This window comes from Sinohyriopsis cumingii, chromosome 15, assembly GCF_028554795.1.
Source record: "Sinohyriopsis cumingii isolate HCF-2022 chromosome 15, ASM2855479v2, whole genome shotgun sequence".
Lineage (NCBI taxonomy): Eukaryota > Metazoa > Mollusca > Bivalvia > Unionida > Unionidae > Sinohyriopsis > Sinohyriopsis cumingii.
In genome coordinates this window covers 115096975-115122783 of record NC_142975.1, presented here as the reverse complement: position 1 = coordinate 115122783, position 25809 = coordinate 115096975, and the positions used below count along the sequence as shown (strand labels likewise).

The window sequence follows — 25809 nt, the reverse complement described above, 5'->3', positions numbered from 1 at the left end:
TTCAATATTGTACGACAGAAAATACTCATTTCGTTACGATAGAGTAATTCAACGTCCAATGACTTCATCATCGACAAAATCCCTGATAAAATCATGGGAAATATTAAAAAAGTGTGTTTTACAATAATGAAAGAATTATTTTTGCGATTGTTTTTTTAAAAAAAGGCATTATTCTTTCTGACTTTACCAGGTTTTTACTTCTGTCAGATTTTATCAAGGATAGTTATCGATGTTATTTGCACTCATGCGTAGCAGATACACTCGTATGACGATCTAGTAATTAATTTTCATGTATCTACACAATCATTCTGGATCATACATCTATGCTTGAGTGTTATCGTGTTGGGGGATGGAAAATCAACGAATTCATGGTCGCCAACAATCGTTGCTTCAATGATAATTATATTGATATACCTGAGGCTTGATGCAACCTAGTTTAGATGTATCGTTTCAATGATTATTTGTTTGGTTTATAGCATCGTTTTAATATTTTGCCACACTGGAAAATATTTTTTGTAGTTTGCTGCTCACTTGTTGGTGTTCAGACCTATGTTGAAAAATGGATTCAAATCAATTTCGTTGAAGATCGGATTGTTATTATCAAATATAACTATGAAGCTCTGTACCACCAGACGCATTGAATGTAGATACGTCATCAATGAATATATAAATATCCCTACTCACCCCCAACCTCCATGGATATTCTTTTCGATATTCTGGAAGTTTTAAAAATAGTTTCTCGGCTGAAAGATAACCACGGCCTTGAGGCTGTGGCCATCCTAACACAGTTCGGATCGACGTCTGATATATATATCGATGCCATAATCAAGCGAACTTATTTCTATTGCGGCTGATAATGTTGGTTCTTGAACCGTGAACGCAATTTTTGATTCTTTCACAACAATAGATTTGTTTTTGTGCTGGAATTCATCGTTAATTCGTTCAATCTGATAACTGCCCGTAGGTATACTCACAACTTGCCAACCGTGGGTTTCATCGGGTTTATATTTATACGCAAATACCAGTGAATTATTTTTTGCAACCCACCGAATGAATGACTTTGATCTAATATTTGACCAGCGATGACATACTTGTAATTGTGCTAGTGCTATTTCTTTAGCCGAAATCGCCGTATGAAAGCTAAAGTTGAACTCAGGAGTGGTTGAGATCTCTGATATCATCGTAGTTTTTGACTGCGTTGTATTAGCGACGATCTGTTGTAGTAATTCTTGTGACATTATTAGTTTTTAAACCGGAGGTCCAATATCATTTGTCGTAGGCAATGTCTGTGTCAAGGACGTAGATTATACCTTGTCTCCTTACATTGCCTTAATCTTAATCATTTCTGTGAATTCCTGACCTGATATTATTCCATGTTTGAGAACTGATGGTATCAACGAAGAACATTTGGCGAATGCGTATGTTGCCGTGTGCAACTTTATTGTATATTGATGTAATTTATCAGCCGCCCACGTGGATATTGTTTTGCGACGATTTTAGAATGATAGCGATTCCTGTTGCAAATGAAACAGCAATTCCTAGCACATGCTATCACGTATGACGCTGACAATGCGACAATGGCCGTCAATGTTCTAGCGATGACCGCAGCTGCAGAGTACACAATTATATCAGTAACAACGACACGTCTACTGTATTTTATTTATTGTATACTCATCGATATTTTTTCAGTTGGTATGCCACGAACATATATGATCGTATCTGTGATGTTGCACTGCAACATCGCGTTGAAAATCGATTGGGATGTTCATTAAACAAAATGCTAAATTTTAAGTAGGTGACAGGTAGGCAACGATTTCAAGACACCAACAGTACAACACGGGAGTGCCCTTTTCTTTGGGTTTCACCACAACTGTTTCCTTGTCGCTTTGATCCTGTACAACTAACGTAGATACAGAAGATCTGCCTGATGGAGTCAGAACTGGATAATGCAGTGAAATTGTGGTATATTGTAAATGTTGTAACGCCGATTACTGAGAACCTGTATATGCCGGTAACCTCAGCGCAATGTTTGATGGATCCAGACGTTATGTACTACACCATCAGTAATCTTTTTTTATTTCAGAAAGCTTAATGTCAATGACTGCTGCATTTCCAAAAATTTCATTAATGGTTCTATTTGTGTTTCTACGAAATTCCAGCATTAATTTTCATTAACGAATTCATCAGCGGTATGATGCTATTGTCGACCTATTTCTTCCTTATGGCGTTATCATTTGATTATGGTTATCCAAGACCGGTAATTTTATTATCAGCCATGTTGAGAGAACCAGTCATTGTATCACCGGCGAATAGTAAACGATCATCGGTCTCAGTTCTGATTGTGTTGTTGTTACTGTCTACGTATCTTTTTTTGCCACATCATCGTCTGATTTTGATCCTCTCACATTAATAATTGTATTCTACTAATGTTGAGATCGCCATACATATTATCTCCTCTTCTTCTGATGCGTCCAGTAATCTCTCCCATGAGTGTTAAAATTGATTCCTCCGGGTTTTTAATTTTACCGTTTTTAGTAAATACGGTTAAGTTTTCTTCGGTCGCATCTGGATCCCGCAGAATGATATATGTCAAAGGGATATTGCTCGTCTTTAATCGTTCTTGTTTATCCTGAAAAACAAGAACTTCATTTTGATCCACATTTTCCAGAATCAAAAGATTAGATAACTCATCCTTGAGCTTGTCAAGGGTTGCATATTTGGATAAGTCACCTTGAGGTTTTCCCTGAGTCTAACTCAGAGCAGATCCTCTGTAAATATCTAGCATTGCATATTTATAAGACCCGTTTAAAACATTGGACGACGTTGTATACTCATGAACGACTTTTTGAGGTGATGTCTGCACATTTGACACAGCGTCGAGTACATCAAATACTTCATGGCCACATATTGGCGGATCGGTTATTGTCTGTGTTGGTAATGTTGAATACCAGATTGGAGTGTTTTGAAACGGAGTGCTTTGCACTCTGCTAACATATTTTAAAACTTCGGTTGGTGGCGCCAACCCATACAAATCGAAATGAACAACTCCACGTAGGTCAGTCACGTATGCAACCCAATCAATACCTGGACCAGAACTGCCATCGAGAACATTGATACCGGTTTCAACACGGTTTGGTTTTGTTGGTAATTGATCATGCATGTAAACACATCTGAAGTTTTTGATGTTTAATTTATAGCATCATCAAGTAAATCAAAATTGGACATAGGAAGCATAAGTGAAGTGTCATGGGGAGTCCTAGATCTCGACCGTACCACGAATGGGGAGTTCATGACAGTCTTAGACCTTTCCCTTTGTTTGGAAAGCCTTGATTCCGTGACCTGTTGCTTCTTTAATCCCATCTTAGCAGCAGATCCAACAGCACCATGTGCACTGCTTTTGCATCAGCTGCGGATGTATCGGCTATCAACGCTGGTATCGCTACAAGAAGGGAAAACAGACCACCCGTCTTTAATAGCACACTCAGAAAGATCAAATCTAACGCCGGTCCTTCATTTTTTGGATTCATTAAAGTGCCTGAGTTGACGTTTTGTCAGTGATAGTTTATTTCGACCACATGCGATCTGTTCTGATTTTAGCAATATTTTTATTCCACAATTCCTTTTTAATACTGATTGTAGCTTTTTAATCTGACCAGGAGTGAGAATATAATATTATAATATCATGAGTGATTTAATTACATGTTTTCCACTGGGTCGTCAATAACTCTCATTCGTCCACCAACACCTTTAAGTAGCATTGTATTGTCTGAAGGTATAACAGCGATTGCTCGGTAATTAACTATAGCTTCTCTTTCCACACAAGCTCGAAAGTGTTTATCAACAACAGGTTGCCTAAATAAATCTATGTGTTTCAGAGAAAAGTAATAGATCGGATACAGCGTTGTAAAATCTAGTTGTGATATTTGCAGGTCAGAATCAACATTTTGATCACGTTCCATGAATGTCATCAAACGATGATATGCACGTGCAACATGATTATTTTCAAAGTTCAGTAGTATGTCCTCAGCTGCCTCTTGATGCCCGTTTGTCCTTAATGAAACTTCACAAACTCCAAGTTTGTCAAATATCATTGCGCTGTGTGTTTATGGGTTTACTCGTTCAGAATTTTGGAAAACAGCGAATATATGCCTCGGTGCAGAGAAACCATGTTGCCATGCTATCTGCCATGTGAATAAACCATTAATGTTACTTTGAACGCTATCTGTGGTCATCGTCAACCATGATAATGTTGATTTACCACCTGAATCAATAAAAGTGAGCAACGATTGTTCTTCGGTCAATGATGGTATCATTGCTGGCATCCACGATGAAAGTTTTGTCAGCATTACGTTGCCTGCATCACCGATAGGGCGCCTGATTGCATCATCGTCGGTATAATTTCTTTCAAGTACAAATGTGTGCTCAGCTAAATAAAAATAACCTTTCTGACATTTCTGCAAAATCCAAATATGTGTGCCAGTGGAATTGCACATAAAAATCTTCTGATTTCATCAGAGGTGTGAGCATTGTTTCTTGGTCGTCGTATACTGCCTGTTGTCAGTGTCTTTAGTAATCATCATTGGCGGAACAGATGTTCTTGAATAATCATCAGAATATCTTGCTAGACCCAATATCTTCCTGGAAACGTCAACGCCGTTCGTGCATATTTCAATGTTTCTTCTGTCATTCATGTATGGAGCACTATTGAATAACGCTATAACGCCATTAATGCGTTATATTCACTATCATCTGTTTTTAAAAGTTCACCTTCTACTTCAATAGAAGCATCAGCGGGTAAGAAATATCTACTTGTATCCTGAATTGTCAGTTCGATTCGTTCACAGTGTTTTGGCTCTCGTGCGTCATAAGAATAATATTGATAATCGTGCACATATTCATCCCTGAGAACTGGCGCATCCGTGTCAAATGCTGGATCAGATAGATGTTTAAACATTATTTATATTTGTTATCGTCTATCACGAAGACTATTTCCTGCCATTAGACTAGCAGCTATTTTTTATCACCGTGACCATTACAGGTCCACGTTGAGAATTATGGATGATCATTATGTGTGATCATCTTATTTTCTTGTCACGGATCTAATTGCATACCCACAATCACTGCTATAATCATCAACGAGTTCATCAAGGAGGGACCGATAAACATTAATGTCCATGATACCTCCTGTAAATAATCTCTGACAAATATTTGCTGCTTCACCCACACACACCTGCTGCTTGCTCAGAATAGTTATTGTGTTGGCTATGCACTACTGTTATCATTTTTCAATTTATTTTGCAAAGGAGATAAATTAGTTTTATTCTGGCATTATATGTCTCTGTAGTACGGCGGTATCTTTTTACCGGAGGTGTTGATATAATGCAGTCTCTAAGTGAACTTTTAAAATACAAGGAGTACCATTATTGTGAGGTACCATCTAATTTTGTGCTCATAATTTGTGCATCTAAACATTTTTACGGGAAAGTGTGGAGACAGAGCACAACCCTTATAAGTTATCAACGCCATGTTACATGATGCATGACCTTGACCTTTATTACTAACCATCATTTATTTGATTTCTTATTCGTGATCCACATAAATTCATTATCTAATTGTTATCATGTGACTTCTAGCCTTATTCCATTCTCTATCGTCAAAAATAACTCGCAGTCCATAAAATGTTCTGGTAGTACACCAGATATATTTAAAATTGTATCATTAGCCAGACGTCCTGTAATAGCGACATTTACTTTTACATGTGTAAATCATTAATTCTTTGAAGATAGTACCGTGCATAAGGGGCCCCGGGTGGACGAGTGGTCTAAAGCGCTCTCCGTTACGTATCACTGATCTAATTGTTATCATGTGACTTCTAGCCTTATTCCATTCTCTATCGTCAAAAATAACTCGCAGCCCATAAAATGTTTTGGTAGTACACCAGATATATTTAAAATTGTATCGTTAGCCAGACGTAATGTAAAAGCGACATTTACTTCTACATACGTAAATCCTTAATTCTTTGAAGATAGTACCTAGCATAAGGGGCCCCAGGTGGGCGAGTGGTCTAAAGCGCTCTCCGTTACGGATTACTGCACCTCACCTCTGTCTGCGTGAGTTCGAGTCTCGGAATCGGCAAATGTGGTTATGAGAGAAAGCTTGCCAGTAGCTTCTCGAGGGTCGGTGGTTCTTTCAGGGTCTTTCCAGGGTTCATCCTCCACCATTAATACTGGCCGCCATGTCTAGCCTATCGTGTGCTGAAAAATGGCGTTAAACCCTACAACAACAACAACAACAACCTAGCATAAATTAAAATTTTCGCGCAATAACTGTAAACCTCAGGTGGCAATGTGACATCACATAATGTAGATAGTTTCAGATATATCAGATATACCTACAATTGAATCATTAGTTGTGAAATAATAAAAATGAATTTGCTAAAGAAAACAATCCTACGTAAAGTCTTGAAATATACCGGATATTTTCTTTACCAAAACGTATGCTTAATTACAATAGCTATTTGACATGGGGATCGATTAGAAGACATGCAAGACTGCAGCCATGTTTAGATCACTTTGCTTCTTGCTAATTAAAATTTTAAAACGTATTGTGTGAAGTTTAGATATCGCGGTGGTAAAGCTATCGCTTTTCGCCACTTAGGTTCAGAGTTTTTTCCGAGTCCCTGCAAGTGCAAGGATTGATTGATTGATTCAATCATATATCAAGTGACTGGTATTTAAACGAGGCATAGACAGGTTACTATTAAATATTGGGACACTGGGGGTAATTTATCATGCCTAGAGATACACCAAAAATTCCTACCTGGTTTGGACAGACGAGATGATAAAAAAAAAAATTGGGTGTGGGTTGTTAACACTGAGCCACTAAACTCTTTAATCCGTCAAATCACTAATTTACATATAAACTAAAATGCAGTTGGTTTGTAGTATGTGCCATATTTATTTATTTGACGATACCATACAGAAGGGGTTATTACAAGAGTGTGTTAAGGCGATCCAACCCCATAATTGCAACTATACTAACTGATGTTTTAGTACCAGATGTGCTGAAACATCGCTTTCTGTTTATGCATGGTGTTAGAATTTTAGAACCAATTTTAGATTTGAAATAAATTTGTAAACATATGGTATAATTTTGATATCTCAGATTTACTTACTCTCCAAAACTATCAGCTGCTGGGAAAGTCAGGTTTCTGTCTTCCAGCTCGATGCTTGTTCTGATGTTGTAATACCAGTATAGGTTCTGTAAGCCGATCATGAAAGCCATGAATATCAGCATGAAGAGGGCCAGGAACTTGAGAATGTCCTGTAAAAGGGAACATTGAGAATGTCCTGTAAAAGGGAAGATTGAGGATGTCCTGTAAAAAGGAAGATTTATATGGAAGAACATTATTCTATTAAACGAACAGGCTTGTGCCTACATATCAAACCTAGCCGAAAACACTTTAAACCATACTTTACAAACTGCGGACGAAAATGGGAATGTTATTTCTTACCCATGCGACAGAGAAATTTTTCTGTTTTGTTAATATTATTTGTTCTATGTCAGATCTGTTGTCTCCGTCATTGTGACCACGCGCTAGGAAATACTTTTAAAAAGAAACCCTAGCAGCAGAGGGGGCGAACAGACCAAAACTATTTTCATGACAAACCCTTCCAGGAAACTATTCCTCGATAGAGGGCTTATTTCGACGAAATAAACCCTTCTATTCAGAATACAGGACAAAAAAAAAATGTCCCCGACGATGCTAGTATCGCTCGCGGGGTCATTATTGAAAAATCCATGGGTCGGGTCCAGCCCCCCGAGAAATGCTTCGACGCCAAGGAAACATTTTTATGTTAGCGGAATTAAATCATTGACAAATAAATAATGGCAAATATCGGAGAAGCACTTACTACTAGATTAGCTCGAGAACGTCTCGAAGCAATTCAGAAATTTCTTCCTGTCCGTGATAGTGTCAGACAAAAATTACAACTAAGACAGCAAGCGCGGGAAGTCTTTGCAGAATCCGCGGAGGAATTATTTAAACCCGTGACCAAAGCTACTGAGAAAGTTACAACTGTCATCAAAGAAGATCTTCTTCCGGTATCAAAACAAACTGCGACGCAGGCTGAAAAAATAGCAAGAAGAACTAAACAGACAAAGAAGATTTTACGAGATCTTCCAACTGATATCGCTGCGGCTCAACCTCCACCTGTCGGTGAAGAAATACTTGAAGGTACTGACGTCGCCGCCGGGAAAGAAAAACCAAAATCAGTAAAGGAAACCGCAGAATTGATTAAAAGATTTAAGGAAGATTTTATCGAAGACATTAAAAATACTAAAAGGGAAGAATTACCTAAAAAAGTATTACACGGTTTATATAATAAAACTAAAATTTTAACCCCCACCCATGAAAAAGCAGTTGATGCTAATATTATCAAATGGATATATCGAATATATACAAACAAAAAGCAAGCTAGAGATGATGATCCAGATTTTATAAATTTTCATGAAGATTTAACAACCCTTCATAAGATACTAGTAAAACAAGCAAAAGAAGAACAAGCAAAACAAAAACAAATAGAACAAAAACAACCCGCCGGGTATCAACTTCCTCCACCTCTGCAACAACAGCAACAACAGCAACCTTCTTCTCGGCAGCAGAAACAAACTCGGCAGCAGAAAAAACAACCTTCATCATCTCAGCCACAACTTCGGCCGCAATCTCCAGAGGGGGAATTTCACGACGCACCAGCCGCTACTGGTAGTGGTCTTGGTGGTCACATTATTTGTCCTGATAATATCATCAATGACGTATCACGGTTGGAAGTTCTCATCGGAGGAAGACGTGCCGGAAACAACTCTCCGGAAATTATAAATGAAGCCGCAGATATCTGTCAGAGACTATTTCAGCGTGGCATTATGGATATCGGCGTTTACCGGGGGCTCATTGATGAACTCGCGGATGGTTACTACAGCGACTAGTAAATTTAGTTAGAGAAACAATAATTAAATAAAATGATACTACACGATTCTTTTCGCAGACCAAGAAGTGTCAGAGTAGTAAACTCACGATTACCAGTATACGAGGTTGTTTACGGAGATGGAGTCGGTGATGTTATTAGGGATTTAGTCACAAGAATCGCTCCGAAAGCTGGACCGTTAGCAAAACAATTCGCGATGAAAGCCGCTGATGTTGTCAAGGATAAAGCCATTGGCACTGTTGGTAGTCTTGCCGGAAAAGCATTTCAATCAATCAAGGATCGACTAGCACAGCTAATACAAAAAAAAAACCCAGTCAAGAGGTTGGCGCCAGTAAAACTACCATCCACTGAAGTTATGCCGGCAAATGTTAGTAGCGTAGTAAATAAGGCCGTAAATCAGAAATTAGCTGAGATCGCAACAGCGGGAATTACCTCCAAAGCGTTGCAAGATAGTGTAACTGCTAATTTGATAGCTGGTAGTGGTTTCCGGTGATGATAACATTTTAATTAGACCATCACGAATAATAATAATGTTTGCACAAAAATCCAATGACGCGTTTGATATGTCCAAACCAGTACTTAAAGATGATTCTGTACGTGATTTTCAATATTATTCTTATGAAGCACGTAATCCTAACCAACGGGGGAGAATTGAACTACAGGTCCAGGATACAAGTAGATACTTCTTGCCCGCTGAGGCCTTCATCGAAGTTGAAGGTAGGTTTTTAAAGAATGATAACACTAACTACGGAATCGGCGACCGAGTTGGATTTGTTAACAACGGCATCATGGCGTTATTTAAATCCGCTATTTACATGATAGATGGAAAAGAAATTGAAACAATTCATGATAACGTCGACGTTGCCACAACAATTCTCGGGTTGGCGAGATACTCGGATGATTACACCAGATCAGCCGGACCATCAATGATGTTTGCAAAGGATGTAACCGACAGCCCCGAGAACAGGAATGTTATCACGGGTGATGTAAGAGCTGCAGGAGGAGCAGCAGATGCACCCGCAGTGTTATCAATGAACGAAAATTTTAATCTGGGTTTTGCAACACGTAGATCGATGTTAAGTGGAGATGAAGAGTTCTCAGGTGTGATTCCATTGTCTCACATCTTTGGATTTTGCAGAGATGTCCACAAGGTCATATTCGGTGCCAAACACACAGTTGTACTTGTGCGAAAACCTGATGATAATGACGCTATCTGGCGAGATGCTGCTGTTGCCCCTGGTCAGGTAATACTAACTAAACTGTGGTTGTGGATGCCAGTGTTGTCTCCGTCAATCACCGAAGAACAACGACTGTTGTCTTTTATGGACACGGGCGGTAAATCACTGCTATCCTGGAAAACAACAACCACGGACGTTATTCAGGGTGATCATGGCGGGTTGTTTACATGGCATATATCATCGCAACAAGGAGTATCAGCACCACGAAATATTTTCATTGCATTTCAACTCCGTGCTAGAATAGGTAGCCAGGAAAGAAATCCAATGGTATTTGATACACTTGGAGTTTCTGAAGTTTCGTTGAGAATAAATGGGCATCAGGAGCCATCTGAGGATATATTAATAGATTTCGAACATCATCGTGTCGCACGCGCGTATCATCGTCTGATGTCATTTATGGGGCGCGACCTTAATGTAGACACTGGCCTGCAAATATCACAGCGAGACTTTATGAGTTTATATCCGATTTATTACTTTTCGCTGGAACATCTTGATCTGGTTAAACAATCTGTTGTCGACCTACATTTCCGAGCTCGTGTAGGTGCTCCTGCTGGTGGTTACAGAGCGATTGCTGTCATACTCTCCGATAAAGCAATGCTGCTTGAAGGTGTTGGCGGACGAATGAGAGTCATTGACGCTCCAGTCGAGAATATGTAACCTAATTAAATTCAGTCTTTGAAATATAATGTCATACAGTCACGTTAATGTCACCTTGACTTCCGGTCAGACAAAGAAATTGCAATCGAAGAACGCAAGCGTGTGCGGGACATCAATAACGTTAAAACGAGATCAACTTGTTGGTGGTTCAAACAAGCTGTCGTTGACTAATACTCAGCTTAAACATTTTAATAAGGCGTTAACAGCAAAAACCGGTGTCCGACTTGATTTTTCTGCTGCAGCTATCAAAGATATGACCAAAACCGGTGGAATATTTCCGCTCATCCCAATACTAGCTGCTGCAATTCCAGGATTACTTGGCGCAGCGGCAAAAGCTGCAGCGTTAGGTGCAGTTGGAACCGCAGCTGGAATGGCACTAAAGAAAGCAACCGGAAATGGATACAAAAAAAAGGGACGCGGTCTAAGACTACCAGGAACTCCGGCATCATGGTACCCAAAACGGGTTTAAAAACGCTTCGTCAGTCTCCAATGTTGAAGCTTCCAGCGTCTAATTTTGATTTATTAGATGCTGTTAAAAAATTGCGTATAAAACATTTCAGAGGAGTATTTATGCGAGATCAATTACCGCAACAACCGAATAATCCAGAAACTGGCATTATCAATCTCGACAACAAAGACGGTCCTGGAACTCACTGGGTTGCTTACGCGATCGATCCACGTGGAATTATTTATTTTGATTCGTACGGTTTAGCACCGCCAGTTGAGTTTCTCAGGTATGTCCGCGGAGTGCCTCGCACTCTCAACAGCAGATTTTCTAAGAAATCCAAAGGATTTTCAATTCCAGTGTGGCAGTCGACGCTACCAACACAAACATTAGTTGATCCGCCCATTTGTGGGAACGAGGTTTTAAATGTTCTTGATGCAATCTCAAGAAATCCAGCAACGTCTCCGCATCGAGTAGTGCATGAATATACCGCATCGAGAAACGCTAGCGTTTCCAATGCTTAGCATTTCTGGAAGTCCAAAGGACTTCTCACGCATTTGAAAAACAGCAATAAGAATAATGGTGGATATTTACGGAAGACCTTTCACAAGAAAAGTCAAACCTGGCACGGATGTTGATCTCTCAAAATATGCGACCCGAGATGAAGTCGATAATCTTTTGAATATAGCTGGAGTTGACCCAGATGAAGTTGCTATTTTCCAAGACAAGCAAGGAAAACTAAGAACGAGCAACATTAAGTGGAATGATATAATTCGCAGAGTTCTTGGAGCTACCAAGGATAACTTCGTTGCATTTAGTGATGGCGGCCGGATCAAGGACTCGAATATATCAATCGCAAGCATCAAAGACAGTATTGATAAAGGTGTTGACAAGTGCGTGAAAAAAGCCGGCGACACAATGACCGGCGAACTCAGCATGAGCGGCAACAAAATAACCGTTCTAAAAAATCCGGAAGGTCTCGAAGATGCCGCAAATAAACAATACGTCGACACGCAGTACCAACACGTTGCTGGCCTAATCAGCGATAAAGTAACAAAAGCCGGCGACGTAATGACCGGAGAACTCAGCATGAGCGGCAACAAAATAACCGCGTTAGCGAATCCCGAATCCGACCAGGATGCGTCAAACAAACAATATGTGGACATCATCAACGGTAAACTAAATACGCTGCGGTCAGAGTATGATGTTCACGTGAGCGGGTTTAAAAGACTCCAAAGAAACTTCGCAAAAACTGATGAGGTCGTGGATAAGTTCTTTGGGACTCCTCCAGTCGTCGACACGAAACTTTCTGAAATCATACCAAATCTTACTAATAACGCCAACGATATCAACAAAATTAATACCCGGTTAGGTGTAGTCAGAACGGAAAAAAGTTTTTCAGATCAAGTTCAGATAATAGAAAATAACATTAACACGATCAAACAAACACAGCAGAATATCGTATCGGGTATTCCTGAGATCGTTAACAAAACCAGTCTGATTAAAGTTCCCACTGGAGTTACTCCCGGGCATATCACCAACATCGTATTCACGGTATCATCGGGATTCGCAACATGGTCACAACAAAATAGCACTATCAAATATACAGCAACAGTCACCGGTGTTTACAGGTTGTCTGTGTTTTCAGCCGCTAAATTTGAAATCTTCACAACATATCCTTGGAGATATTCCACCGATAGGTATTCGGGGGTTGTAACTATAATACTAAACAGCAACGCCGAGGAAACATTTATGCTTGTAGCCGACGACAAGGAATTAACATCAACATCTTACTGGTGGTGTTTGGAATTCGTCGCTGCAACGCCTCAATTGGTTACGTAATTGAAAATTACCAGTAATTTTAAATAATGTCAACGACGCCAGATGCTCAACAATATCGATATAATCAAGTCCGTGAGTGGCAATCTGAGTTAAAAACTGTCATCGACGCGACGTCCCAAAAAGTAAAAAAATACCGCAGACGCATAACAGTGTTAGACGTTATGGTTTATTCAGTATCTGCCGTTGTTGCATCCGCGGGAGTAATACTATCAGCGGTCACTCCGGTAACTGCAGCAGTCGCTGCCACGATCTGTGTTTGTACGACCACTACCGCGGCAGGAGTTTTCGGCATCATAGCAAAAAAAATATCCTCGTGTGCTAACACAAAATTACACGATTACACGACAAAATTAAATACAGCCACGACCGCATATCAGAAATTATCATCGCTGATATCATCATCGTTAGACGTGCAATCCAGCGACGCTACGTCGATATCAGATTCTGAATTTAAACTAATGTCAGATGCGTACAATGACTATTTGAAAACTAAACAAATAAATAATGTCACTGATGGCAACGCCACAGGAACTGCTTCAGCAAATAGTCACAAACACAACACCGGTAAGGACCACAATGATCTCAGTGTCCTCGACGACACCACAATTCGGTATTAATTTTCGAACTCCAATTCGTGTGAGTGAAATCGCGTTAGCAAAGCTCAGTGTGTATCACAGCTGGCCCAATATCAGGTCGGCATCATTTGGTGGTCTGCAGCCAAATAATTCATTTGTGTTCTCGTGGAAAACCCAAGTGGACTCGGCTGAACTTGAATGGGATACAATTACGCTACCCACTGGGAGTTATCAGATCGAAGAAATCAACGCGGAGATACAACGCCAAATAAAACGAATCACCGGCAAGGAAGCCAAAATATCTGTGACCGCGCACGAACCAACGCTGTCTGCGGTCATTGAAATCTCAACACCGGGATACGCCGTGGATATATACAATAGCTCAATCCGAACAGTATTAGGATGGCCACGAGAACGACCCGAGGTTGAACCGGGTCCACCAAAACCTGAAAAATCGGATTTCGAGACCACGAAGGAAGAACTACACGACCTCGTGTACGGCGAGCATTTATTATTTCCAGATCAATTACGATCAGGCCAAGCCCGGTTTTCAACATCAGATAGACACCCCTTGGATATAATATATGTAATTTTCGAAGACGGGAGATTCCGTGAATACCTTCCAGAAGACATAGAAGCTCATTTTTTTAATCCGATCAAACAAGCACATAAACAACAGCTAGACCTGTTGCGAGTATATTTTCAAGATTATATCTCTGATATAACAAAACCACGCACGAACATTATCACCACCATAGAAAAACTAAACAAACTCGCATCCGCGATGGAAATTATGAATCAAAAAGTAATTCAGAATCTACTGGATCACAAAGGCGATTATGGAACCCAAAAAAGATCGAATTTTGCATCCCGATTTGGTATTCCCGTGAAGGATATTTCAGATTTTAAACTTCCTGGATATAACGCGCACACGCTACGAAAATCAGTCCAGGATCTCATCGCGGAATCTTTCGAAGATATTTCCGACGCGTACGCGCGAACAAAACCGCAGCCGATTATTCTCAAGCACGACAACAGCACTACCGCGGACGGCAGACACATCTCCGTCGGGATCGTTTCGATCACAGATGTGGTCGCGGTCAATCTTGTATGTGACGTCATCGATGGCAGTTACAGCGCAGGCAGCGCTAGCGCTGCCCAACAGGGGTTTATCCTATATACGTTCACACCAAAAGACCCCCCTGGTTTTCTGATTGTGCAAGAACCAATCAATCCTGTCTATCTACGGTGCAATAATCCGTGATTGTCAACGATAAATTTCAAACTCGTCGACCAACGGGGGAATTTGTTGGACCTGCGTGGCGAGACTGTGAGTATAAACCTGTTGGTGAAATCCTGAATGGATTTTCGTCTTAGGACTTCTCTGTGGCGATGCTAGCATCGCTCATGCAAAGCATTTCTCACGCTAGCATCGCTCATGCAAAGCATTTCTCACGCTAGCATCGCTCATGCAAAGCATTTCTCTGGCGATGCTAGCATCGCTCACGCTAGCATTTTCACATTTAAAAAATTACAGTTGTGTATAATGCACGAGTATATCCATGTCCGAGTTGGCGTACATGACAAACAAATTCTCAACGCGGCAATCAGGACCGCATTTGGAAATGCAAGCATTTCTCACGCTGGCGTTTCTGGAAACTCAAAGAGTTTCTCGGGACAGTATTCGGAACTTGACACTGTCGCGAGAAATGCTTTGCATTTCCCCGTCGGAATAGTCGTTGACGAGTACGGCAACGAAGACTTCTTGTTGACACGGCCACAACAAGAACAGTTACAGAAGTATCACACGATCACAGTTTTTTGTGACCAAGAACACATCATGAACTATTCTCATTCGTGTATTGATGCTGAAACACTCAAGCAAATCCTGGAACTCAAAGAGTTCTGAGAAATCTAAGGACAATCTCAGAAATCAGAGATTTCCACGATTGCTCAGAAATGTTTCACATTTCCACAGTAGAATTTCAAAGACAAAAAAAAATAATACTTTTTATTTACCCTTGGAAACTCACAATGGGGGGATCAAAGCATTTCTGGAAACGCGAGCGTTTCTAAGTCTCTTGGACTTCCAACGCTAGCGTTTTTACGTTAGACTTGAGAAATGCTTTGCATTTCCTGAGAAGTCTCTTGGACTTCTGGAAACACTAGCGTGGATGAGAAGTCAGAGACTTCCAGAGAAGCCCCTTTGACTTCTGCGTCGGAATTCTTTATTTGACTTTTTAACAATCTCACTCGGGAGTTAATTAATTTTCGAGTCTCATACTCGTGTGATAGTGTAAGACGAATACTTTCAACTGCACGCGTCAACGGAATAAATTCAGATACCTGTTCGTGGGTAACTGTGGCAAGTGATCTATAAATGCAATTTTGCAGCATTTTAATGAACCTGTATCTCGCAGGAAGAGTATTCTTCTTCGTTGATAGCTCATTCAAGGATTCAAAATCTGACATAATTGTTTCAGCGTCTGTTAAAATATTAAAACCCCGCTGCTTCAATTTTTGAATTTCATCAATTACGATATTTATATTTTCGTAATTCATATATTATAACCATTTTTTTTATCTAACTGAGAAGTCCCTTGGACTTCCAGAGAAGTCATTGACTTCCATGGCAATCTCAGAAATCAGAGATTTCCATGATTGCTCAGAAATGTGAAACATTTCTCATGTGAAACATTTCTCATGTGAAACATTTCTCATGTGAAACATTTCTCATGTTTGCATTTCTGCGTCTTTGGAAACGCTAGCGTGGACTTCCAAGTTGTCGACGTAACAAAATGAGATTTTTTGTTTTAGTCGTTTTGAAAATGCTGTTTTGCGGATCCCAGCTGCGACATTCTGTACAGAAGGTGGACAAATATCGAAATACCTACTGGCGGCGTTTATTGATGGAAATACTATTTCGTCGCCGGTAGTTACGTTCATGGATTTGATAGCTCTTACAGTTTTTTTACCACGTCCTGTTTTACCCGACCGGCAGTTCTTACTCTGAGTGACCACGCGAAGATTATCTATAGAGTTATCAAGTATGTTACCATTAATGTGATCAACAACAAAACCTTTCTTGATCAGTCCATGATGACATTCATAGACGAAACGATGGCATAAATATCTTTTTCCACCCATGGCAGTAAATCGTGAATAACCACTATTATCAACTACACCAACTGGTCGTCTTCGCGTGCAGTGTCTTACTACTCCGTCGTGGTTTGCTTCATAATTGGGAATAGTTGGATGTGGAACAAATTCTTGTTCGGAAACAAATTCTTGTTCGGGGACGAATTCTTGATTCATTATATTATAAGCAAAATCATTTGTCTAATTCATAATTTGTCTGAAAACTTATTTATGTAATCACGCTCCGAGAGAGTGTTATCACAGTTTTTTTTATCATAATACCGTTTTAGTTCTCGATAGCGTTTTCCACCACACGCTGAACATAATTGCGTTTTTCCTCGTACTCCAATGCCGCATCTGATACACGGTATCGGTCCTAAACTACCGCCGCGGACCTGTTGAGCATGTTGTCCACAGTATTCGTGTCTGCATGGTTTGCTACACGGCGCTGATGAATTTAGTTTGATCCACTTGCATTGGTGCATATAATATATTTGTCTATTTAAATACTTGTCTTAATTATAATAATGAGTTTCTCAAGACTATCCAGAATAAAACCTGGAAATCTCCAATTTCCCCGAGGTCGATTTGATCTTGACCGATTAACCCCTGATCGACGACGACGAGAACTCGCAGCGGTAATTGGTGTTATCAAGAACGCCAAAGAAGAGTTTCGTCGTGATGGTGCCGCACATGTGTGGTCTTCGTATAAAATCATTTCTGAAAACGCCGACGTTTCTGAAAACACGATCATTGATGGTACCATCAACGATACAATCGCGCGTAACATAATTGGGTATCTCGATGATAAAAAATATTTCATTCAGATAAAATTTATCGTTGGCGTCGACGACACGGAAACAGGTGAAACAACATGGATTATCAGAGACAAACTAGACCCTGTTCTTGATGCCCGACGGGGAAAAACCGTCGTCGTAACCAAAGACTCAAACCCGGGAGTACTTGTTGGGATTGATACACCGTATTATGCCAGAGCGTATCCTGTGACCGCAGTCATTTATGGAATTTATCCGATGAAGAAACCACGCGTTGATAAACTCGCCCCGATGAAGATGTCGGAGTCGTTGACAGAGTCAACAGGGATAAAATCCCCAGAGAAGTCTCTGACTTCCAGGATGAATTGTGTAGCCGAGCGAATAATGGAACATTTTAAAAATGCCGCGCGAGGAAACGGCCTAACACCGCTAAGACAGACTAAAATAACAGCGTGGGCGGCACGAGTAGCGGATGAAGGAGCGTCAATAAATGATGTTGCCGAGCTCGAACGATTACTAAAATTTCCTATAACGGTTTCATCGTTGACCGGTGAGGTATTGTACAAGAGTAAATATGATTCCCGTGGAGCGCCAATAACTATTATCGATCATAACAGTCACGCCTGGACTGACTCGGTTAGGATATTTCCTCGAGACCGTGTTGTAAAGTATTATCCGGAATTGGAAAATGCTAGCGGGGGAACCACTAGTGGTTCTGGAAATGCTAGCATTTCTATGTTTGATTTTATTTATCAGATAAGTAAAACCGATCCCGTGTCTGTGTGGTTATTCAGAAGTAGCGAAGATGGAGAATATGATCAGTTTGTGAGACCCAGCGGGGAAATATACAGAACAATGGAGTTACAGCACGAAATGAAAAAACTCGCAGAGAAGTATGTGAGAAATGCTGGCATTTCCAGCACGAACACTGATACATTACTGACACAGTGTTTTACTGTCCCGGGTGTTGTCGCACATGTAGCCCGAGAACGAAATTCATGGAGACCAACCCCGAAGAGTTTTTTCGAGGATATTCAGCAGAGCTGTGTCGAATACGGACACGGTGGTTTGTGGAATACCCAGTATGATCACCGCGATATGATATCCGTCGACATGACGGCGTGTTATCCAGGAAGTTTCCTTGGGCGTGGAGAATGTAGTGAGTATTTTAAACGGTTTGGTCACATTACAAACTCGATGACAAGAGTAGCTGTTGACGGACCATTGCCTGATTTTGACCTGACCGGGGTTGCTTGTGTGTCGTCGTTTAAATTCGCTACGGGTTTACATCCTGTGTGTTATGCTTGGTTTGGCAGACATTTCGTTGAGAAGCGATGGGCCCCAATAGTGTTATTGCGATACATGCTTGACAGTCGAATACTGCTGTCGCTGACGGTCAGTGAAGCGATTATATGTTATTGTCGTCAAACCGAAGTTTGGTTGCCAACTCCGCAAGTCACCGTAGAAATTGAAAATTTCCGAGAATATCCAGAATCGTTTATCGACACTATCATCGAAAGAGCTCCCCGAACTGATGAAAGCACCGCAAAAGATCTAGGACGAAGAATAATAGGAAAATTTACTCAAGGTGGAGCGTATGATCATAAATTACATCATAGTCGATTAATCATGGACGAGGCCGAATTGGATCTTATTGTCGCTGATGCCGCCACGAATAATACGTTTTGTACCCGCGAAGATGTGTTTCTGTCAAACGGGGAAAAACTAGGGACTGTTGTTAGTTATATCGACGGAGAATCATCTCAGTACACACATTTGAGATCTTCGATGCTAGCTTATGTATCAATAAACCTATTGTCGATGATTAATAGGTTTCCCGTTGACGCAGTGAGAGTTGCAACGGATTCATTCTATATCGATAAAAAACACTTAGCGGCGTTAAATAAGGTTATACCGAATGATCCATCGTGGGGTTCATGGAGAATAAAAAATGAAATGTTGCATGGATATTGTGAATCGGCTGATGTTGAAATCGAGGATGAATATCGCGGCGCAGAAATATCTGGGAAATTTTCAATTTCTACGACAACTTCGCTGCCGCCGGTGCACGATCCTGTTGTGAGACACAAAACAGTTTATCTGAACGGTCCTGGTGGTTCCGGTAAGACAACTCGAGCGATAGAATTATTTAGAAACTCTGACATGATTGTGCTAACACCCACACATAGACTTGCCAGGGAGATGAGACAACGGGATGTTAACGCGTGTACGTATCACAGTTTTTTCAAATACAGCGGCGGCACGTGGACACCTACGCGAATGGGAACGAAGTATATCCCTGGAATAATCATCTGGGATGAGATAGACACTGTCCCGTTGGATACATTAAAACAGTTTCTGGATTGGCTGCTAAAGAAAAATACCGCAGTGGTGATGTGCGGCGATCATGGTCAACCACCGCCATTTACAGGTGAATCTCCACACACGTGGCTGAAAACTTTTGTAGATTATTATGAGGAAATAACTAATGATGTTAGATCACTCGATGAAACGCTGAAAGAGTTTAAGGCGTTGATCAGGCTACAACCTGATAAAGTCCAGTGTGAGATAATGCGTGAAATAATTCCACAGACGGAGCTGAGCGACTTTTGGGAAACGTGGAAACCAAGTGATCTTATAGTGGCAAGTAGAAAGATAGTCAGGGACACACTTCAGCAGCGGTTATTTCAGTTACATCAGAAGAAATTTCCAATGCTGGTAGTGCCATTGTGTTATAGACCAGCTGATACGCGATTGCAGAATACCGATGTTGATATACCTGGGAGATCGGAAAAACAGAATTTAGTATTAAATGATATTGTCACAGTTGATATTGATGTTGTTGAACAGGCACTAAAAATGAGCAAATCCCCGTGGACGCTAGGATACGCTATGACCATCCACAGTTCGCAGGGACTAACTATTTCAGATACAACAGTTTGGATTGTTGATGATCGCATCGAGTGGTCAAATTTAGTTTATTTAGCCGTGTCAAGAGTAAGAAGGATAGGTCAGTTACGAAGAATTGTATTAGATGATGTTATCAACGACAGCATCAACAGCTCAATCGCTGATGATACAATAAGAAAGAAATTAGCCGGTTACAAACAGAGCGACAAAAAAAATGGTAACGAGTTTGATCCAAGTTTGGATGTTGAATTTGTAATACAATTACAACAACAGCAGAATAATCACTGTGCGAGTTGTAATTGTTTATTGCTGTGGCAGTATTCGAAAAACGACCCAAGACAATTTACCGTAGATAGAATAGATAGCAGTCGCGGTCATACACGTGAAAATGTGATGTTGACCTGTCTTGAGTGTAACCGACGCAGAGGGTGCTGCCTACCGAAGTGCGGATCACTTTAGTGCGAATCACTTTAGTGATCGGGGTGGTAATTGTGTATCCGTGGGAATCACCTGAAGTTGCTCGCGTTTAAATCCGCGTTGAGGAGCAGTCGAATCTAATCTGTAGATGGGAGGTCTGCCGGTTGATCTGGTTATGCTGGATATCTTATGTGTAGTAACACTCCATGTGGGATCGGTTGCTCTTTTTTTTCCTCCTTCTAGTTCGCCTGGTTCGTATAAATACCTAACGGTGACATTACCCGCTAGCGTCGTTGGCTGCGTTGAAACATGTCCGTGAATCACTTTAGTGATCGGGGGTATATATTTTTTTGTGATTGCATTTATTGGCCTCATATTTGTTGTTCTGGTAATTTCATTATTCAGTGCGGCTATCACGTTTGGCAGTCTTGTAACCCATTCACGAGATCTCGTATCGTAAATGAATTCCCTCGCGTACTGGTATCCGAATAATCTCTCAGCGAGTGTTCTATTAAATCGCTCAACAATTGCCTGATCGTGATGAATTTCAGTATGTCCTCGTCGTATAACAACGTTATGCTGCTTTGTCAACGATGACACCGCGCCCTGAAATTCCTTGCCAGGATCAACTTGTAATAATCGTGGCCAGTTTAGAGGTCCTCGCTGATAAATTCGCGAAAACGCAGAGGCGACTTCGGACGCTGTTTTTTGTCATTAATGGTTCTGCTTCTTTGTATCTACTAGCAACATCAACTACTGTTAACGCGTATTTGTATATTTTTCTACGGACAGTATCATGAGGCAGAAATAGTATGTCAGCCTGATGAACTTCATTGGGGACACTAACATCAAAATGTGCAAAGTTGATTTGTCGAGGTGGTGGTAAGTAGATTTGCCATATTGCCTGTTTTGACAGCCATTTTTTGGCAACCTCGCGTGTTACTGATGCCGCGTTGGCGAGTTTATTAATTGCTGAGTTACCTCTCCAATATCCGATTGGGGAATAATAAATCGCTTGCATGGAAACACTAGCGTTGGAAGTCCTTGGACTTGTCTGCATCGTTATTAATTATCCAGCGCCTAATGCTAATTTAGATTTCATCGCTGATCTTACTAACCAATTAGCGAGTGACTCCCTAAATGATTTATTTTTTATGGCGCTTAGTGCATGAATTAATTTCACATCCGCGATATGCCTGTCTTGTAGATCTTTACTTCGATAAGCAATATCATGTATGTGACACGCTGCGTCGATAGCGTTTATCGGATACTCGCCGGGTTTGGGCTGATCGTTGCTGTCAAGCCTGATATCTAGTCGTGTTCCCGGACCGCAGTAATTGTATCCTGGGAGATGTTTTTCTCCGGGATACTTTCCCCAAGGGGTACCTGGAAGTCGTCCGAGGGCGGCTGCAATGTCACCACCTCGTTTTTTTTTTAAATTTAAATTTTTTTGTGCCACATCGCGTACACGTACCTGAAGTTGCTAGTCTGTTATTTTTTGTTGTAACCGTTGTTAGATCATTCGTAGGGGTTCGTGCCCGACACTTCACACAATATAGATCCATAATTATTATTCTTTGTATACAAATGGAAATTACAGACTTTTCTGCGACGCGGCGAAGGGAGCCAATCAAGCATAATTCGGTGTTGCCAAATTCTATCAGAATGATTATCATTGGACCGTCAGGATCGGGTAAAACGCAGTTGTTGCTGAACCTGATTATGAAGTGGATGAAGTGGGATAAGCTGTATTTGGTAGCACCATCTGTAGACGATCAGCGATGCTATAATGTTATAAAAGATTTTAATGAGAGTGCAAGCGCGCTGAGTGAAGACGGTGAGGAAGTAGCTGAATTTATCACTGATATCGAAGAAGCTCCCAGCGTTGAAGACCTCGACGGTGAAATAAATAACCTAGTAGTGTACGATGATGTGATGCTGGACAAGCAAAAAAATCCTGCAAGAATATTTTCCCGGGGTCGTCATAAAAACACTGATGTCATTTATGTTACTCAACGTTACACACAAATACCAAAAGTAATCAGGGATAACTGTAATCTTCTTGCGATATTCAATGGAGTTGATGTTCATACGCTGAGAAATATTCATCAAACCTGGTGTGGTGGCGATATGGATTTAAATAAATTTAAAAATTTCTTCAGTCATGCTCAAAGAAAACCTCACGGATTTGTAACAATAAATTTACACGACCCGCGGACACGATACCGTATTGGACTTGATACACTATTTGCAACATAAAAATGTTTTTCCTTGGAAACTCATTTCGTAGAGCAGCAGAGGGGCTGGACCCGACCCATGGATTTTTCAATAATGACCCCGCGAGCGATACTAGCATCGTCGGGGACATTTTTTTTTTGTCCTGTATTCTGAATAGAAGGGTTTATTTCGTCGAAATAAGCCCTCTATCGAGGAATAGTTTCCTGGAAGGGTTTGTCATGAAAATAGTTTTGGTCTGTTCGCCCCCTCTGCTGCTACCCTTGATATCTTCTGCTTTGCCTTACGGAAATGTTATAAAATCCAACAAGTACAACAACAACAGCTATATAACAAAAATAAGCAGTAACTTAAGGTCTCTCTAACTTTGATAACACCATACAAAACATTCACGCACACACACACACACACACACAAGTCGAGCTATCTAATACTCCAGACGCACAGGCAATACTCATTACTGGCCACGCAAAACCAAACTCTCTCCAGTGCAACTGCAAAGCCGACACAACCCGGAAATGAGTTATGTGAAACGGGTTTCTTCTAACTTTGTCGAACAACCACAACCCTCTCCAGTTGAACCAAAAATAATAATGCGATTGCAAATGTAAACTCCTGTTCTTACTAACCAGAGTGGTTCATTGATCAGTGAACAGGGTATTCCACAAATAGTCCCATGTAGCGTATCATTGCACTAGTGATAGCCAAAACTTACCATATTTCCAGAACAGAAAATGTATTTCCAAGAAAGTCATAAATTAGAAATTTCCTGATGTCACCCCGCACTTCGTTAGAACTGTACACAGTAGCCTTATTGTACTGCACATCATCGTACCGTTGTCTACCATAGAACGTTTTCCAAATTAAAACTAATGAAAGTTCAAATTTAACCGTATCAAAGATATTAATATCATTATCGTCAGTTTTATGTAATACACATCGATTAAATGTGATAATACAGTCAAAATATCATATGATTTTATGTTTCTATTTTCTCAAACATAGAATTTTGAGTACTTAGGGTCGACAGGTCACTTAATTGCCCTCATTAACATATTCGTCTAAATCAGCAGTACATGTATATTGAAACACAAACGCACGTGGCTCCAGACGCTTATTGCACGATACCTCCAACACATAGCAATTAGTTTTATTCCATTTCTAATCGCGGCATACATAGCTAGATTTTACTGAAACTATTATTCAGATTTTTATAAAAGTACAAATCCTGATGACCTTCATCTAGAGTGAGAAGCAGTATTTGATGAATAATGTGTTTTTTTTTAATCTGCTACATAAATAGCAAGGGCTCAGGGTTTTTGGGGAAAACTGGGTGAGAAAAATTATCTATGTTGGAGTTCGTACCAAGAAGAGGAAATCCCAGTTGCGGGGTTACATTACTTGTGTAACCACGAGGCTAAGATTAGTGCCGGATTAGGGTCTTCCAGGGCCCTAAGCACTGAAAATAGTATGGTGCCCCCACCCCCAACTCCACAACTAAATGTCAAATAAAACAAAACAAAAAACAGTAATAATATCTAAAAAGGTGGGAAAATACTAGTGTTGCTATCATTCCAAATCAAAATACTGGTACACGCAGATCGAAAAGGTCATATATAATTCATTCAATTTTATCCTCAACAATTAATTTGAATTTTTTTCTGGTTCCCCTGTTGAGCTGGTGCCCAAAGCACGTGTTTAGTGAGCTTAATGGGCAACCACGCCCTAGCTGGTTTGATGATATCTTAACTATGAAGGAAACCGAAGAACCTGGACAAACCATCAACCCTCGACGGGACTGTTGAACTAAGAGAAAAACACTGACTTTTGGTGGACAAGCACCTAACTTGAACATATCGAAACCTGTGATCTAAGTCAGTACCACAAATATGCAAGTCAATGGCTTATCATTACACTATCCAGAACCAAACCAAGTATCATTCACTGTCATTCCTTGCTTCGTACCTTTAACATCCTGCCGAGAGATATCTGTAGTGGTCCTAATGCTTCATTGGCTGGGAGGAGATACGATACTCTAGCGAAACTAAGGATGTTTCCAATGGCAAAAAGACCTTCTGATATGTTTATAGGGTCCCAGGGACTCCAGTAGAAACGATCTGAAAGTATATAGCTTGAATGAAAAACCATAACGATCTAGCCAAAAGTGTCAAACCTTTAAGATCTTTCATTCGGAAAACAGTTCAGTAATTATCTGAATATATTTATTAAAAAATTGAAGTGCTGAAAACACACCTGTTAGTTCTTTGACAGAATAAAGTACACATTTAGACGATGACCTAACTTTTTTTAATTCACTTTCCTCCATTAGATGAGCATGTACTAATTTCAAATCGTGGCATACTAGCAATGAAACATAGATTTATGTAATCCATTTAATTTCAAATTAACAAATTAACAAATGTTAAGTGTTCCTTAAATGCCACAGCAAGCTTCTTATTTATCACAGATAATATTATTGATATTATTTATGTGTATTTTATGGTACTGAATCGCCAGGTAAGTACGTCATGGCAATTGTATGCATTAACTGGCGGATACTTTCAGAAGAAAAGAAAATCAATTACAGAGAAT

The 25809-nt window shown here is 40.3% G+C and overlaps 1 protein-coding gene across 1 annotated transcript in view; it reads right to left on the bottom strand.

Moving 5' to 3' along the window:
• Positions 1–25809, bottom strand: part of LOC149782532 (short transient receptor potential channel 7-like) — a 141061-nt gene that overhangs the window by 9305 nt on the left and 105947 nt on the right. Inside the window, exons 9-10 of the mRNA XM_089935153.1 lie at positions 25183–25334; positions 7175–7323 (exon numbers count right to left, since the gene is read on the bottom strand). Of these exons, the coding sequence (XP_089791279.1) occupies positions 7175–7323; positions 25183–25334 (301 nt within the window). The remainder of the gene's footprint in view (positions 1–7174; positions 7324–25182; positions 25335–25809) is intronic.